This window comes from Caretta caretta, chromosome 5 (assembly GCF_965140235.1).
Source record: "Caretta caretta isolate rCarCar2 chromosome 5, rCarCar1.hap1, whole genome shotgun sequence".
NCBI lineage: Eukaryota > Metazoa > Chordata > Testudines > Cheloniidae > Caretta > Caretta caretta.
This window is the reverse complement of record NC_134210.1, coordinates 61,327,499-61,346,085: the sequence shown is the minus strand read 5'-3', so window position 1 is coordinate 61,346,085 and position 18,587 is coordinate 61,327,499. Positions and strand designations below refer to the sequence as shown.

Here is an 18,587-nt window from a genome sequence, read left to right as displayed (position 1 = left end):
AAAAGCAGTACTTTGTAATAACAATTAAAGTCCTCTGGAGATCAAAGTAACCAGTTTGTAGATGCAACCAGGTACTTACATGTCCAACTGACCTGACGCCACCAACAAATATTTGTGGGAGCAAAAGTGTAGGTTAAGTCTAATCTGAAAATTTGGCCTTGAGTATCTCCAAGAAGAGCTCTGTTTAGGGCAAATGAAATCTGATCTGTGAAATTTGGATTTTAGGACATATTGCATAACTTACTTTCTAAGAAGAGAGTATAGAATCTTAGTGTACAGACAGACTGAAGCAAGACTACGAAGAAAGGGTTAGACTGCCCACTTTCCTCTTAGCCAGGTGACTTTGAATCCTAATTACTACTGCTTAAATGTCAACATTGACTGTACAGCAGGCAAAGTATACATTTACCTGTTCACCAAATGCAACCACAAAATTTGCTTGTACAGCAGTTAGATTTACCTTGCATATCCTGATGCTCTGTCCATTTGAATGGAGATTCTTTATGTTAGAACATGTGCCTTTTCTAGTAATAATAAAGGTGTTTAATAAATTTAAATGTATGCAGATTGTAACTTTTAGAAGAAGAAGAAAATTCAGTTTTCTTCAGGGAAAAAGGAAAAATATCTGCAGATACTTCATTTATTTTTCCATATTTGGATAGTCACTGGCTATTTCAGATACAGATAGAGAAGCTGAGCAGTATCCCTCAAGAGTCAAAGTGGAAGTTTCCATAATTGTACAGTTTCTTCACTTCCTGTCTTGAAATGCCATGTAGTTTTGCTGTGTCCTTAGTGATGGGTTTCAGGATAAAGGCCCACTGGGCAAATGAGTGGGGACCAGGAGGAATTCTATAGTAGGATACAATTAGGGGCTTGGAGGAAAAGCCAGTGAAAATGAAGAGGCAGATAGAAACTGACCAGGCAGAAGGAATGGAGTAGCTAGCATGGGTGAGAAGCTACAGACCCTCTTCTAGTTGGGACTGTGGTTGAGTTTAAAAAAATCTTTTCGTCAACCGCCTGAAGAAGGAACTCACCAAGATTCCTCTAATCTATATTGCTGGAATAATGGCCACAGAAGGGTAATATTGCATTTCTACAGCTTGCCCAAAGTTTTAAGTCAGCCCCCATAGAGTTTCCACACAATTACAAAAGCCTTGTGAGAAAAGGGTGAATTTCACCCAACATTATTATGTCAAACCTTGTCTACACTAGAAGGGTTTTGCTATATATACCAGTATAGTTGATCCAGCAAACCCCTCTGGTGTGAATGCAGTTATATTGGTATAAGAACGTCATATTGGTATAACTGTATCTATACTAGTGCTTTTCCTAACATAGGTATATTAAGTGTAGACCAGGCCTAAGTAGTTACAACACTTAGATGAGACAAACCCAGGCCTGGACTACATACAGATGATGTACCAGCGTAATAGTGTTGGTTAGGCGTGTGATTGTATAATAATTAACAGATACAACCCCTAGTGTGATCACAGTTATACTCATATAAAGGTGCCTTGTACTGATATGGTTTATTCCCTTTCCATGCCTGGTTGGAGGGGAGTTTAGCTATGTCAGTAGAGTTAAAGCAGCACAAAGGTATGCAACTTTTGTGTGCAGCTAAGTTCTAAATTGGTTATATTTGCTGATCATGTATATTTGATTATTGCAGTGAGCACATAGTGAGGGGTAAATAATTCAAAAGGATTTTCACCTGGGTTATTAAGGGAAAAAGAAACTTTAATTTTTCAGGTGTAGTAAAGTCATACACATTTAGTCATTTCCACATTCAATACCTCCTCCTAACAGTGTGAAAACTACAGTAGCATCTGCTGAAATTGCAAAGCAGTAAATTCCTATGTAAAAATATAGAGCCAATGTTGTGAAATAGGTTTGTTTGGAAAATGTGTCTAAAATGTAAAGTGTACTGTACAGAAATGATACCTTTTGTATCAATGCACTTTGAAATGAAATAGTATGTTCAGTTCTGTAATTGTGTTAAACAATCATTGAGGAAGTTTAAGAGGCAATAAGAATTAGATTGATCTCAAACCTAGAAGCCATGAGCAATGAGGGAAGCTGTATTTTGTATAGCCTAGAGAAAAATCAGACACTTAATAGGGATATAACTGAGTTATATAATGCCTTGAATCTTTTTGGACAGTGATTACCTCCTCATCAGTGCTGCACTGAAAACAGTAACTCTGCTTAAGATGCATGTGGAAAAGTAAAACAAAAACAAATTGAGGAGAGGCATTAAAAGCACTTTTTCACTTAAAAATAATTAATGTATAGAATGATTTGCTAGGTAATGTTGCAGAGACAAAGACATGGGTCATTCAAGAAAAAAAATTGAGACTGTTGGGGAAATGGAGTACTAAAAAGGGACAAGCTTTGATTAACCTAATAGCCTTATTCTGAGGCGTTTCTTTGATCTAGTCACTAATGTATCTTTGTAGGGCAGTCGTTACTTGATACCAGTATATTTGTCACAGGCAGAGTAATACCGATTTCTCTTAATTGTGTGTTTTGTAAATCTGAGAGAACAAATATGTATTGCACTTCAGTCAAGTAGAACCTGCATGCGCCGATCTTTTCAGTGAACCAAGCTTTAGATTTTATATCTGGCTACTAACACTAATACAGCTCAGAAATTCTTAAGTGAAAGAGAGAGTGACCCAAGAGAGAGTCGACATTTCGTGAATATTTTCAGATTCCTTTGTAAATGTCATTTTTATTTCCACCTAACTTTTGCTATATGAAAATCATAAGTGGTATGAATTTTATATCTGTAATTCACGTGCTGTTAATGTGATGCTTGTATTCACAGGCTCTGGGACTCACTTTTTTGGAATTGTCAGTATCCTCAAAGCAAAGTCATCGCACTTTCATCTTTGACTTCTATAAAATGATGTGAAATGTCAGTACAAGTTGTAAGTGGGGGGGAGGAATCTAAAATTTAAATAAAAATCTTTCAAGCCTCTAGCTGGCAGGTTTTATTGGTGCTGACAAACTTGTCAAGACACAGGTAACCTACATTATGTTATGATTGGATGATAGCATCGTCTTTGAGGTTGTTCAGGTGAAATAAGTCCATTTAGCTATAGAGAGGTTTCAAAAGAAAATTGGGTGGGTTGAAACACATCAAATGAGTCGTATCTAATTCTCATACTTGCTTCTTTAATAACTGGAGTCAAACCACGCTTATATGAAAGAATTTAGATGTAATATAACTATTGACTTATAATACCAGCTATCAACATGCAAAAACCAAGACCAGAACTGTTAAAAAATGGGAACTTTGATATCAACTGTTTTTCTTTATACTGCCCCAAAGTATTCTAACTAGAGAGGCAACATAATTTTTAATATGCCAAAGGGCTCATCAGGGCTGTGATTAAAATAAGAATTGACCTGAAACTTCACTTAAAGCTTGAACTGAACCTCAACTTAACACTTCTTTAGGTTAAAATAAAAGTTACTTAACATTTTTTTTTAAATTATTTTTCATCTTGGAAGCCTCTGCATTTCCTGGTTCTAGGCAGGATGAAAGGGGAAAAAACCCAGATCGCAGTGGAATGAAGTGTTCAGTACATTTCCACAGCACTGGAAAGTGAAAATAGAGGAAATCTCACAATAGTTTGTTCCTGTACATGTTAATGCTTATTGTAGTTATAGCTCCTCAAAGGATTTAGAACACTCTCAGGGCCCCAATGAGGCATTTTTAAATGGGGGAAACTGAGGTAAGAGGTGAAGTGACTTATCCAAGGTCACGTTGCAAATTTGCGTGGGATGGTTACTGATACTTTTCTTTAACTATCACACCATGCTTTCACTTTTTTCCAGACTACTTTTGCATACTGTAGATGTAGATAGCTTGGCTAAGATTGAGACCTTTTGAATTTGACCTAGACCTCGTGATCAGGTAATGAGCCTGAAAAACTTAAGAGTATTTTAATATTTGCTTACAAAGCTCGTTTTCTCCACGTCCATCTGAATGTGCATGCTCTGACACAAATATAATGTTTACATTTACACTTTCAGGATGCGTGGGATCTAATGAAGTGGAAGAAAATGCTTTTTTAAAAATAAAAATATTACCGAGGGTGAGATGGGAATTGACCACCAAAGGCAGTACTTTCATTCCTTGTGTGTGTGGCGGTGTGTTTCTTTTTTCTTTTTTTTTAATGGAACAGGCAATAGACTACAGGCCAAATTCAACTGAAACAATTCTTTCAGTGTTTTACAGTGCAGAGAACGTACATTATTTCATTGAAGCCTTGAAACCTACAGCACGTAGATAGGAGATCCAAACAATATATTATGCAGGTTTTCTTTTCATTTTTTTGAGAAAACATCCAAGAGTCCAAAAACATTAGAAAAGAAGAATACCCACAAGAACACTTTTAAGCTTAAAGGGGGAAAGGGTGATGCTATGATTAAAGCACAGGACTCAGAGTCACAAACATAGGCTCTGTTCCTGGCTGTGGCAAAGACTGTATATAAAGTTTGAGGTAAGTCCTTAAGGGCCCAATAATGCAACCCTTACTTACGAGAGAAATACCACTTTAATCAATGAAATTATTCATTGGAGTAAAAATTACATGTATTAATGAAGATGGCATGATCATGCCTTAACCTCAGTTTTCTAATGTAATTTATACTGGAGGACTAGCCTAGCACAGCCAACCCAGGCTTGGGGAATACAAACACTTGCACCCTCCCTCCCTGCACCTTCAGCTGTAGCTGAAGATATATGGGCCATAGGACTTGACTATTTCTCATAGTTTCCTTTCCTAGTGGTTAAATGTCTGAAACATGTTAATTATAGAAAAAAATAGGGATAATATAGTAGGGGCAAGCTTAGGTGACAAATAGATAAATGCTGTGAAGGCTTAGGTGCAAATGTGGGTTCAGTTAAAAAAAGAAATGAAATTAGAAGGGAGTACATAAAGACATCTGAAATAATTGTTCTGTAGGATATGGTCTTTCCACATAGGCAGAGAGCATTCTCTTCACTTCTGTCTGAAGAGAGAGTCAAATAGAGAATCTCATCTCTTAATTAGAAAGAAAAATACTCATCAAACACATCTCATCACTGGAAAGCTAATGATCCACAGCTGCTAGCCTGAAAGGGCAGGCTTTTTTTTTCCTGAACAGTAGGAAGTGTTAATCATTTTGGATGAGATTTCTTTTTAAAATACTATAGTTTTCAAAAGAATAGGATATTCAATATTCCAACTTAAATTATTTTTTGAAGTGTGGTACACCAGGGTAGTATCACGTGTCGCACTGAATAATCATTTTATGCATATATATATATATATCTCACTAAGGGTATCAACTGATGTGATGTTGTAAATGACTGGTTCATGCCGGAGACTCTTGAAATCCTTGTCTCCAGGGAGAAAGGAAGGAAAAAGTCCTTCTGTGTAGTCTCCTATGTAGGAAATGGCAGCTATATTAAACTGTAACCTTTGGGACACCCACTCCTCCCTTAAAATAGTTAGCTTGTTTCGTTAGTAATGAAGATCCTTTTTTTTCTTTTTCTTTTAAGCTTGAGAGGACCCATTATTTCTTTAAAAGAGATCATAGCAGATATAGTCCATGTTCAATTTGATGTTTTACGGGTATGGGTAGGGCCCAGCGACCTTTCATCCTTCTTCCTTTTCTTTGCCACCTGTTTCTTTTCTTATATTATCTATACTTGTTTAATGGAGGAATATGTAGTTTCCCTTCCCTTTCATGGGTGAAATGAAATTAAAGGAACAGATTCTCACACATAACTTTTTCTTTTTAAAATAGTTGTAAGATGCTTTGTCTGTGGGAACTGAAAAATCCCCCTAGATTTTTTTTCATCATTATGCCGCAGGTAGTTTTGGGGGTTGATCATGTATGTTAAAGTCTCTTTCTAACATTGGGAGTTTCTAGTTTGTTACATGTCTTGTTTATTGTGCATTTTTCTAATGGGGGGATGGGGTTGGAGCTAATGAAGTGGTTTGAGCAGCAGTCCTATCACTATGCTGTTTTCCCATAGCTATTCATTTCATTTTCATAGCAAATGTGGTGTCCTTGCTTTACTAGTGCCTGACTGAGACAGGTGTTTTAATGAGAAAATGGTTGAAGCTCATCCCAGACAAGATGGAAATAATGCTGGTGGGTCAGGAAAATCATCTAAACAAGATGGCAGTGTATATCTACTCTTTGTATTCATTGGAAATGTCTGCATATTGTTAAAGGTTTCCAGCCTAAGAGTCCTTTGTTTTTATGCTTCAGTTCAGAGCTTGCAGCAGTAACCAGTAATGCTTTCTTTCATTTGCATCAAATTAGGAGCTTACACCCTTTCTCTCCGGATGTGGGCTTTGCCATAGTTAACTATTTCTGTCTTCTGACCAGAGTGCATTATTACAGTGAACTCTACTTGGGACTACCCTTGAAGAACAGGAGCACGTTATACCTGTATTCCATAGACGGCACTGGTCACCAAATTGTTTCAGGGTGTTTTTCTACAAAGCCATATGTGGTTGGGTCTTTCTTTAGAAATTACTTCTCTCCATTTACTGAACACCAGATTTAAAATTAAGGCTAGGGAGATCTGCAGGCAGGGGCAGTTCACAACAGTCAGTCTCTGGAATTTGTTTTCCCTGGTCTGGCAGAGTTTACTTCCAGAGCTCCCATCGAAGTCTACAAAAATGATTAGAGCTATGGAACGGCTTCCATATGAGGAGAGATTAATAAGACTGGGACTTTTCAATTTGGAAAAGAGAGGACTAAGGGGGGGTATGATAGAGGTCTATAAAATCATGACTGGTGTGGAGAAAGTAAATAAGGAAGTGTTGTGTACTCCTCATAACACAAGAATTGGATGTCACCAAATGAAATTAATAAGCAGCAGGTTTAAAACAAACAAAAGGAAGTATTTTTTCACACAATGCACAGTCAACCTGTGGAACTCCTTGCCAAGGATGTTGTGAAGGCCAAGGCTATAACAGGGTTCAAAGAAGAACTAGATAAGTTCATGGAGGATAGGTTGATCAATGGCTAGTATCCAGGATGGGAAGGGATGGTGTCCCTAGCCTCTGTTTGCCAGAAAATGCGAATGGGCAATGGGATGGATCACTTGATGATTACCTGTTCTGTTCATTCCTCTGGGGCATCTGGCATTGGCCACTGTTGGAAGACAGAATACTGGGCTAGATGGACCTTTGGTCTGATCCAGTATGGCCGCTCTTATATTCTTACCTATTCACTTAAGCCTTTTTCTGAGCGAATAGAGGTGAGTTTCTTTTCTGAGCTGGAGATTACTGTTTTAAGCTGACTTGAGTTGATCTTGCTAAATCATATTCCTATAAATATTCCTCTCAAAATGTATATTAGTAAACCCTTAGAAGAATTCTCTCATAAGTAATTCTTACAGATCTCTGGAATTCTCTTAAAACTTGTTTCTTACTCAACACTACTGCTAATGGGTTTCCTTTTAAACTAAATAACCTGAACAACATACAGATTTCCCAAATGCAGTAATGAGTATCAGAAGTGCCAGTACCCCCTTAATTGTCTGATATCACATAACACCTTTCTGTTGCAAAAATTTCAATAGCTATCAAGCTTGTTCTGCAATCTCCCAAGACATTCATATACAGCCCATTTGGTGGCCGTAGGAAGGAAGAAGGCAAGTTAGTTGATCTGGTACTGTGGATTTCTTAAAATGTAGGTTTTTACACTGGTATTTGCATTAGTCTTTTATGATCCGATGTTATGTTTTGGCTCTATTAAACATAATCCTCAATTTTAAGGGATTATTAAAATCCCTTTTTAGTTTTCGATCAAACCAAAATGTACCTAAAGTATAGGAATGAGCAAAAGGAGCCATTTTTTAGTTTGACTATAGTACAGCAGTTCTCAAACTGTGGGTCAGGACCCCAAAGTGGTTCGTGACTTGATTTTAATGGGGGTCACCAGGGCTGGCATTAGATTTGCAGGGGTCCAGGGCTGAAGCCCAAGTCCCACTGCCTGGGACCAAAGCTGAAGCCAGAGGGCTTCAGCCCTGGGTGGTGGGAATCAAGTTACAGGCCTCCTGCCTGAGGCTGAAGCCCTTGGGTTTCAACTTTGGCCCACCTGCAAGGGGCAGGGGGACTTGGGCAGCCTCGGGTGGGGCTTTGTCTTCCCTTCTCCTCCCTCCTGAGGGGTGGGGCTCGAGCAGGCTCAAGCTTCGGTTCCCCCTCCTGGGGTCATGTAGTAATTGTTGTTGTTGAAAGGGTGTCACGGTGCAATGACGTTTTAGAACCTCTGCTCTATTAGCTATGTTTTGGTTTGGGTTTGCCATAGTTCTGGAACACTGCACTTGATTAATTTCAGAAAGCAGAAGAAATGTTAGGAAGTGCAAGGCTTGAATATAGTATTTGGAAGAAAAGCATGTAGTGTTACCAATACATGATGCTGAAGACTGGGAGCAGGTTCAGCAAAAGTATCATTTACCATAGTATTTTCAGCTATCATTTTTGTCACATGAGAGGAAAACCAAGCAAGTAATTATAAATTGTTTAATTCTAGAGTTTTTAAAATGTTAGTTGTGAGAGCTGGAAGTCTATTACAAGAAGAGAAAAATCTCAACAAATGTATGTACAAGTGTCATCTTGTTCACCTTTTCTTTAGTATTTTTAGCTGAAAGCTGTGCCCCAAGAAGACTCTCTCTTAATAAACCCTGGGATTGTTTTGTTTTTTTTAAGTTAAACAAAATCTTTATTAAAGTATTTCTGATACATAAAACATTTTGTTATTGCTGTTTGTTCAAATGATTTCACATTTTTGGAATGATTTATATTTTCTTTTGTATATATTTAGTTTGGTGTTTATATCAAGTTTGTCATGTCACTGCTGATTTTCAGAGGTGTAGCAGCTTTCAAACTTTCGGTTTCAGTTGCTCATTCAGCCACATTAACCAATCATTCCTGGTCTCTGCTCAGAGAGAGGGTGGTGTTTTGTTTAGATTTGTGTAATGTACTGCTCCTTACTTTGAATAAATTCAGAGTTTAATCATTTATCTCTCTATCTTTTAGCTTTTTCTTTTTGTGGTTTGGAACTTTGAGCTCTACATGATTCCGCTTGCTTTGTTGTTACTCTTGGCATGGAACTATTTCTTGGTACTATCAGGGAAAGATAACACGCAACATGATACAGTAAGTACTTACTTTTTTAAGCACATACTTGTACTTGTTTTTTTAATGTATACTAAGACAAGATTTTAAAACTGAGTTTGTTTCAGAACCTGAATTTCTCTACTTAAATACAACGTCCTTTCAAAAATATTTCAGTTTATGATGCTTGATGGACAGTTCTTCCTAGCCATGATTGAACTTTTTTTCCAGCTGTTCAATAAATATTTCTACTTTTTGTTGAAACTAATTTTAAAAATGCATTAGAGCATGCTCTGTCCTCAAAGCTGGTGTGTATGTTTGGTAATTTTACTGGTTAGGAAAGGACAAACAAATCTTTTGAAAACTCTTTCTCTGTGTGCGTGTGTGTGTGTGTGTGTGTGTAGCCCTGTTGAAAGCTTATAAAAACTATAGTCTAACATTTTTTTAGTTACTGAAATTAAAAGCAGTGCTGACTCCGCCAAAATTCTTCTCTTTCACTAAGAACTGCAGACTTGTCAGATGGCTATCAAGGTCCATCACAAATCTTTACATGATGGTCTTAGCTGAGTTCACTAACAGGTATCCTATGGAAATTTCACAAAATATCAAGAATATTTCTGTCTTCTAAATTACTACACAATGAAAAAAATAACTGATTAGTGAAGCAATGTGGTTTATTGGATAGAGAATGTCCTGGAAATCAGAAGATCTGGGTTCTATTTCTGGCTCTCGCAATGACTTGGAGAATAAAGAGAGAGGGAAAGACCTGATATTTTTACTGCATTGGCAAACCGGCAACATATCTAGTGTTTTTCATCTTCATTGTGCGTTACAAACATTACCTAATTAATTCTGACAACAAACCTATGAAGATGAAAAATAGTATTGTCCCTATTAATAGATGGAGAAACACTGGAGTTATGTTGTTTGCCCCAGGTATCAGAGAGAGTTGCTGATAGTTCTGGGATTAGCACTTGAGATTTCATTAGTTCATTAGGAAAAGCTGCCTTTTATTTAAAAAAGCATAAATGGTAGTGGTAGCCAAAGAATAAAAATCCTCAGGTTCACATATAAATACATACATATGAACTACTTTTGTTTTGTGATCCCATAAAGGTAAGGGAAATACACAATTGCTTTCACTGTACAATACTGTTTAGGATTGCACAGCAACAGTTGTGTAGCATATTCACCAAACAATAGCTTGCTATCTCACTATAAGATGCTCTAGTTCTCCTGTATACAGTAAAATGGGCTTCAACTCTAATCCTGACATTGGTTCTGCTTGAGACACATGGCATTCAAAACTCTTTCAGCAGTGCAGGAAAGTGCACAAAGGTTACCTCACAAAATTAGTCTTCTATAACTTCTCCTTGGTTGCTGACTTCTACAAAAATACAACCTGTTCTTATCTTATACTCTCAACTTCACAGTGATTGGCTAAAAAAAGCCTTTATAGATTGGTCATAAACTGTATACTCACTTTGGGCTCTGTCAGAACATAGAGACCAAAGGCAGCAATCTGCTGAGAACCATTCCTCTTTTTATGGAGTTAAGTGTTTATTCCTTAAATACTACATCTATAGTAAAGAAGAAAAGTAAACTATCTTACCAGACCAGAGAACAGGGGCTCCTTTTAATAAATCACAACTGAAACATGAAAATGTCAGCTTAATCAAGCATTTAAATTTTATTAATCAAGCCTAATTTTTATGAATGCAAATAATCACTGAAGCTGGACAAATTTGTTCAAGATTGCATCAGAAACATAATTTTAATATTTAATGGCCTGATGAATTTAAATGGAGAATTATCTTTATGAAACAGACTCTTCATAATCTGCCATTAAATGAGAAATGAAAAAATCAACATAAATCTTACATAAACGTTATTTAACTAAATGTTGGTACTATAAATATGACAAATACATTATGCACTAATTTAGCAATCACACAGTACTCTACGTAAAGAAAACATTAGGTTGGCTATGCCGCATTTCTCTTTTACAATGAAAAGGAATGCATTATTAAAGTTGGCTATTCACGCCACTATAGTTAAGGAGGCTGTCTAAGCTTCCATTATAATTCTCTGCCTTCAGGGTTTTATATTGTATCTCTGCCATAGAAACTCACTAACAGGGCATACAAGGTCTCAGCCCAGTAGCACTTTTAAAAAAATCTTCTCCAACCCTAGCTTACTTTCAGTTGCTTTTGCTTACAGAAAGGGAAACAGGTTTCAGAGGAACAGCCGTGTTAGTCTGTATTCGCAAAAAGAAAAGGAGTTCTTGTGGCACCTTAGAGACTAACCAATTTATTTGAGCATGAGCTTTCGTGAGCTACAGCTCACTTCATCAGATGTATACCATGGTTTGGAAAGATTTTTACCCTTTTTCCCTCAAAACAGTAATTTTTAAAGTGAAATTTTGCAAACCCTTTCCCCCCTTAAGCCTTACACTATTGTATGGAAAATGCATAGGCATTTTTTATGCAAAAATTCTTAATGATTTTTTTCCATTTTTGTCCAGACTTCTGTAACTACTGGATTGACATAATACTGTAGCAGCTCCAAAATGTCTTGGTCAACATTCTTTAAACTAAGAACAATTTAGTGTTGGAGTAAAAAATCACATTTATGAGGTTATTTTTAAACATATGGATGTTAATTCAGACTAGATCTCAGTAATTTTCAAGTTGTTTTCCAAAATTAGCATGTTTCTCCAAATATATAATTACCTAAAAAGAGTTGTCATAATCAGCTGGGCTAATGTTACAGAGGCATATGTATAATACGGATATACAATTCCATATATGTAACCAGGCAAAAATGCTGCCCCAACTTTAAGTATCCCAACTTTTGGCACCACTCACAAACTTAATGTTGTTTAAACAAATATATATGTTGTGGTGTATGTATATATGTATATGTAGCTGAGTGGTGTTTTGTCCTCCTAGAATCCTAGCGCTAACTGAAAAGTTAATGATCAAATTTAAGACAAACAATTACATTTTCATTCTGTTGACAAGAAATATAATAAACTACTTTATTGTCAATGTTTTATTTAAACACCTCGGTGACAAAATATTTTAAAATGTTATTGTTTAAAAGTTTGTGTAGTAACCCAATAAATAATTTATACAACAATATAACAATTTATATTTAACCAAATTAGAATATTTTTTTCTGCTTCACTGGTTTAAAAAATGTCATAAAGCCAGACAGATCAGATTTTGTCTACAAGAAAATATAGTACATTCTGAAGCCTTTAGATGGAGACATACTTCAAACAAAAACCTGTGCTTTTTGCTGTTCACAGTGCTTTGTGTAAATATCAGCTAGAATTCCTGAAAGCATTGAGATCCAAATATTTAAAGAAATGCATTGAAAAACTCTTCTACTGATGCCATATTTTATATGAAAATTGTTTAGTCTTAACACATTAACAAGTAAATATTGGGTACATATTAAGCTAACATCAAGCAAAAAGTTACATGTTATTGTGTAATAAAGTATATTACAGAGTAACTTATTATACTGCAAATAAAAATTCTTTTGTTGATGTTACAGGATTGTACGTAATCTGTGGCATGCATCAAAAGGCATCTGATAGCCACATTAAAGTCACATTTCCTATTAAGAATCAGACTAAATTACATCATGAGCACTTCCCAGAATGAGCCAAGGAAATGTATTCTGTAAGAATAAATAATTGTATCTGTATAAATCAGGAAGTCTTTTAGCAGTAAAATACTAATGCTTTTCTTTTTAGTCTCCTCTTTTGTACTGCAATATATTCAGCCTCACTGGCAAGCTTATCACACTAATTATTATTACATCTAGTAGTTCAGTTATCTTGATGACTCCTGCAGATGAAACACTTCAAGGTCAAATCTTTAATTGTGTGAATCAAACTCAGGAGCTACCTACCATAAGTTCAGTTGTATTTCAGACACACTACATTGTTAAATTAAAATCTGTTAGTGAGTTTTACTGTCTTTATAAATATGATGTAAAATAGATGGATATTTTAATTAAGCTAGGTCTTTTGAAAAGTTCCTCCTCAACAGCCCTGTGAGAAAAGCAGATGTCCTTTTGTGACTAAGACCACATAAACACAGTAATAACAAGCTTATTGACTATGAAAGTTTTCAGTTTGACCTCAGGTTCTTTGAAGGTGCTTGAAATAGCCTGAGCAGTTTTGGGAATCCTTCTCAATCTATACACATTCAATAATTTTATATTACATTTACACAGAAGTGTTGTAAATCCACTGACACACCAACACATGTTGTAGTTAGTTTACATGGAGACAAAATGATCTAAATGAACTCCAGACTGTGCTGAAGAATACAGCTAACCAACTCTAGGGTGGAAATGTTCATTTGGGACCCAATCCTATTTTCTTTTAGTTCAATGGAAGCAGGAGCAGGCTCCTGATTTGTGATAGGTTATATCAAAATCTTAGTGTCTGCAGACATTTGGACATTTTAACAAAATAAAATAGAATATAACATGTTTTTCATTTGAAACAATTTATTGTTTTAAAGCCCAATCCATTGAGGTGCTGAGCAACTCAGGAGAAGTGCTGAATACTTGAACTACCAGTTCATGGCACCTCCCTACTCCTTTTTAGGAATTGCTGAGCACTTCACAGGATTTGGCCTTTAAATTATAGTAAGATTTCAGTCATTAAACACATCTGGATGACTATGGTTCTTCTTCATTTTGAATTCTCTTACATTGCGTATTAGAGAAAAAGAGTACTGTGGTATTACTCACTTGGAAATGTATCAAAATACCCCTTTAACCACACAGTTGTTTCCATTGGAATAGCTATAGAAAAGTTGGTAGTAGATGAATGTACTTAATTACTGTGCCTTTGCTGTGATTATGTAGTAACTTTTCTTCTAGAAACTGCAGCAGTGTTCTAAAGTAAGAGACAATTTTGCTAACATTATATACACAGTTAATATACTTCCTTTGTGTGGAAATTTTTAATTTCAGTAGATATTTTTAAGGATCTTTGGGATTGAGTTATTCTTCACTCTTATCCTGACCTAAGATGGTTGTAAATAACAAGAATCTGACTGTACTACTATTTTATTGATGTTGCTATTAGATGTTACATTGAACAGTCCCCACTACTCCCAAATCCCATCTTTTAATGAATTATTAATAAAGAGTTAGATTTTTTTAAACTCTAGAAGAGGAGTAACTAAAAAGTAATTAATTGCAAACTAAATTCTAAGAGTATATGCTAGTCCAATTTTCTTCTCTTGCAAAGCATGAAGAGGGTAGTGAAGGTTTTTCTACATATTTCTGAATGTAACTAAGATAACTTACTGTATAAAGTGGCTTCTGTTAGAAGTGCTACAGCAACACAGTGTGAATTATGCAGCATTTGCAGACAGAATTCTGTTACATTGGGAATGGGGAAATGGGGCAAGAGTGATCCCCTATCATATACAAATTATTAGGTGCTTTTTCTGTACAATATTTACTTTTCAAAACTATTTAGTACAGGAAGGGCTTGTTTTGCAACATTTTAATATCATCTGCTTACTGTTTGGCCATAATATTGGCCAAATATTCCATATTTGAGGCTGTCTACGTGTGTTTTTTAAAATGTCATCTGTATTAGCCTTACATTCGAGGAACAGTACCAAGAATCAGGTTCTTTCAAGACCTTCTACCAGTGTGTGGCATATAAGGCTGTGACAAGTGACATTACAGAAGGTCATGTCACTTTTAACTGCTTGCATTAGATCTTTCTGATTTCCCCAGTGCCCTTCCTTTGTTTGATTAATACTACCTTGATTTCAAGCAAGGTATCGGAAAGCATAATTTAGAGTGAGTATTCTAGGGCTGATCTAAGATTTTTTTCTTAAAACTTTTTGTAAAATAACTGATATGTTTTTCCCCTTAATATAATTTTTCCCTTTTATAATTTTTCTCATTGAAAAAGCATGATATTGTGTTAGATGTCTAGATTACTGTATTGTGTTGCTGAAGACCAAAGTAGCACATATAAGGTTTATTTGAAAAGCAGCAAGCTAGAGTCAAAGAAAAAAAATCCTTTTTCTTACTCTTGGTTTGATCCTAGGTAGGCGTTAAACTCAAAAGCTGGAATCTGTTGAATTTGCATTTGCTGTAATGATCTTATAAATCCTGGCTTTACATGTCTGTGTAAATAGGTTTTTCTGAAGTTTATTTAAAAAAAAGACTTCAGCTTGCAGATTTTTTATATATCACGTGGTTATAAGGATTCTGTTTTCATTGTTTCAATTTTGGGTAGCAACCAGTCTTAAACCTGAGGATCTGAATTTCTTCTGATTCACTGTATCATTCTAGTGATGTGCTTTCACTCTGCACTTTTTTTTCTAACTCTTCTTTCAAAGTTTCATGATGAGTGAAAACATGGGTCAATGTTTCATATGCCATAAAGAATAATATATGCTGGCCAGAGATGGAAGTACCGTACTTTTATTACATTTTATTTTGATACAATAACTGAGTTAAATCATTTTTCATTTCCAGACAATCTGACACTCCTAAAGCTTAGTTTAATTGATGATCTGACTAACACAGAATGAGAAAATAGGATGGAATACCATGGCAGGGGGGGAGAGGAAATAATCTTCTGGCTAAACAGGAGTTGGGAACTGGAGATCTGGGTTCGATTTTTGGCTGTCACAGACTTCTTGTATGACTTTGGACAAGTCAAACTTCTCAACTATTAAAATAATAATAATACTCCATAGGTCATAGCAGTGTTGTGAGGCTTAGTTTATTAATGTTTGTAATGCTCTTTTAGATCCTTGGATGAAAATCACAATACAGGTGTGAAATATTATCCTGTTTATTTAGAATAAGACTGTTTGTGATCTAAACAGAGTGTCATTATTTGCAATGAGACAGCTAAGGTGGTGTCAGCATTTCCATTGTAAACCCTGATTTGTAGAGGTTTACAGTTCAATTAAATGTCTCCATGCAACCCTGGGTCCTGGTTTAATTAAACTGAATATATATCATATTTTTAGTTACACCGGTGGAGCTTTGCAGGTAGCTAATCCCTAAGGGAAAAAGTAAGTGTAACAGGGGAGTGGCTTAGCTCCATTTTTCAGAATTTAGCTCTTAGGGGTGAAATTCACCTACGTGTAGAGATCCCAGGCAAGGCCCTCCACACCAAGCCCCATGGTGGGGATGTGGGAGGATAGGGGGATGCAACTGAAATGGTCATACATCATTCCTAAGGGACTGTTCTTCACACCTGCCTGTTCGGGGCCACTGTGGTCAGTGCCCGCATAGCTAAACTTACGAGACCAATGACTGAAAAAGGAAAAGTGAGATTCTCACCCCCAGCTCAACCTCCTTTGTGCTGTGTCAAAGAGCCACAGTGTAAAGGGGCCCTGAAAGCCCCATAACTGCCCCGAGGAGGATTCTCCTAGTGCAGGAACTGAAGAAAGACTGCCTCTTGCACACTTTCTCTCAAGCCCTGGTGTATGGATTGTGCCAGGAGCAGGGCCACAGTATGCAAGACTGTAGCCCATAGAGCAACTCTACGGAGGCGGCTGTAACTTGAGATAATGCTGAAAGATCTGTCTGTTACAGTGCGGACCTCTCCGGCCCCACAAAAATCCCTCCATAGATTAAATAATGTTTAAAGTTACAGTAAGAACCAGTAAATAGCTAACAATTCAGAGTTGAGGCTGACACTTTGTCCTTAGCGGCTTTTTTGTTTGTTTGTTTTTTCTTCCCCCCAGGGTAAGGCTTTTGATGGCTTTTCCCCAACAAATCAAGTTAATTTCCTTACTTTTGTTAGCTTGTATCTCAACTTTACATTTTAAATGAAATTTTCATACATATAATATTTATATTTATATAAATGCAATCCCTCGGTGCCCACGCTTTCATTTCTGGCCCGATACTCTAGCTACCTGGACTTGTAGTATGACCTAGGGTAAGTTGTTTGACCTCTTTATACCTCAGTTTCCCTATCAGGATAATGATACTTACCTTCCTTTGTTAAGTGATTTGAGATCTATGGCTAGAAAGCACTGTGTGAGTTTATTTATTGTTTTTTAGTAATATCTCACAAACCACTAGAGTTAATTTAATACTTTATATCATCTGAAAACTTGGATTCCCTACTGCTTCTAGTGGCATAAAACATTGTTTCTAGGTCCAGAGCTTCACAAGATAGAGGTCACTCAGATCAGGCCAGAATGATATGCGTCAATGGTCCATTTTTTTGTTATCTACAATATCTAAAAATGAATACCGCATATCATGGGGAGGCTGTGGATCTCAGCCATCCAGTGTCATACAACATTCATTTCTACCCTGGCAGTTCATAAGATATCAGTCACTGGATCAATCACTTATCCTTTGGATTAGTAGTGTTTGTTTTGGTACTGGTCAAGGACTTAATATAGCCTGTCTCAGAACTCGGACTAATGTACTTTTAGGTCTCTGGATAGGATATCTTGCAGATACATTAGTATTTATATTGTAGACAACTGGAAAAGAAAGAAGTGCGTAGGTCGTCTAGCACATCCCCCTGCACTAATGCAGGATCACTGTTCACAATAAGCCATAAATAGCTTATCCACTCAATTATTGTTGGCTCTTTGGACTCAGAATCAAAAAGAAATAGTCTAAACATATTATTTAAAATGGCACGTGTGACAAATTCAGAGCGTTCTTGTGCTTTAAGGCATTGAGTGGGGGGTGGGGTGGCTATGTATGGCTGCAGTTGGAATCTCCAATAGGCACTATGCCTCCTTTGGGCATGCTTGCTATCAGAGATCCTTGATATAAAGGGGAAGCTCACGCACTGCTACACCCATGCAGAGTGTGTTCCCTTTCATGGCCAGCTTACTCACTGCTAGAGGTGTGTGCAGATGTGTGAGATTTCAGTTTTGTTCTTCCCCTGCATGGGGAGCTGAAAGGGTAGAAGGCTTCTTGTCCCTTCTCTTCACCTTCTATACCCACGCAGGATATGGTCACAATCTGGTCTTTACATTATTAAATTCTTCGGGCAGGAACTTACTTATTTGTCTCTAAATTATTATTTTTAGTGGTAATTTATTGACAAAAAATATAGAATCCTCTTGTAAATTTCATATCTTGGGCAACAGTCTACATCACTTCCTGGTTTTAATATGCTTTATATACTTGACATACAAATTAAGGGCTAGCTTTTAGTCTGTGTTAGAGGCTGCTTTGCGCCTCTGCAGTACCACAGGCCGAAATTGCAATCTTGCTTCAATATACTGTAGCAACTGAAATTCTGGTGAGCGAACATATGTAGTTTTCTTTAGGGTTGATGGGAGTCTCTGTGTCCTCCTGTATAGCAACGAATATGTTCCTTAAGTAAGTTTCTAATGTGACATCCTCTTTTGTCATTTATACTTTGTAATATAGAATTATGGTTTAACTTTGTCTTCTGTAATG

The 18,587-nt window shown here is 36.5% G+C and overlaps 1 protein-coding gene across 9 annotated transcripts in view; it reads left to right on the top strand.

Annotated features, from left to right (window-relative positions):
• MCTP1 (multiple C2 and transmembrane domain containing 1) overlaps positions 1-18,587 on the top strand; it is a 441,025-nt gene that overhangs the window by 356,450 nt on the left and 65,988 nt on the right. For all 9 annotated transcript variants that reach the window (XR_007356791.2, XM_048850946.2, XM_048850943.2 and 6 more), the window contains one exon: positions 9,057-9,176. Coding sequence is in view for 8 of the 9 variants with exons in the window: in XM_048850946.2 (XP_048706903.2) it covers positions 9,057-9,176 (120 nt within the window). In the remaining variant the exon portion in view is untranslated. The remainder of the gene's footprint in view (positions 1-9,056; positions 9,177-18,587) is intronic.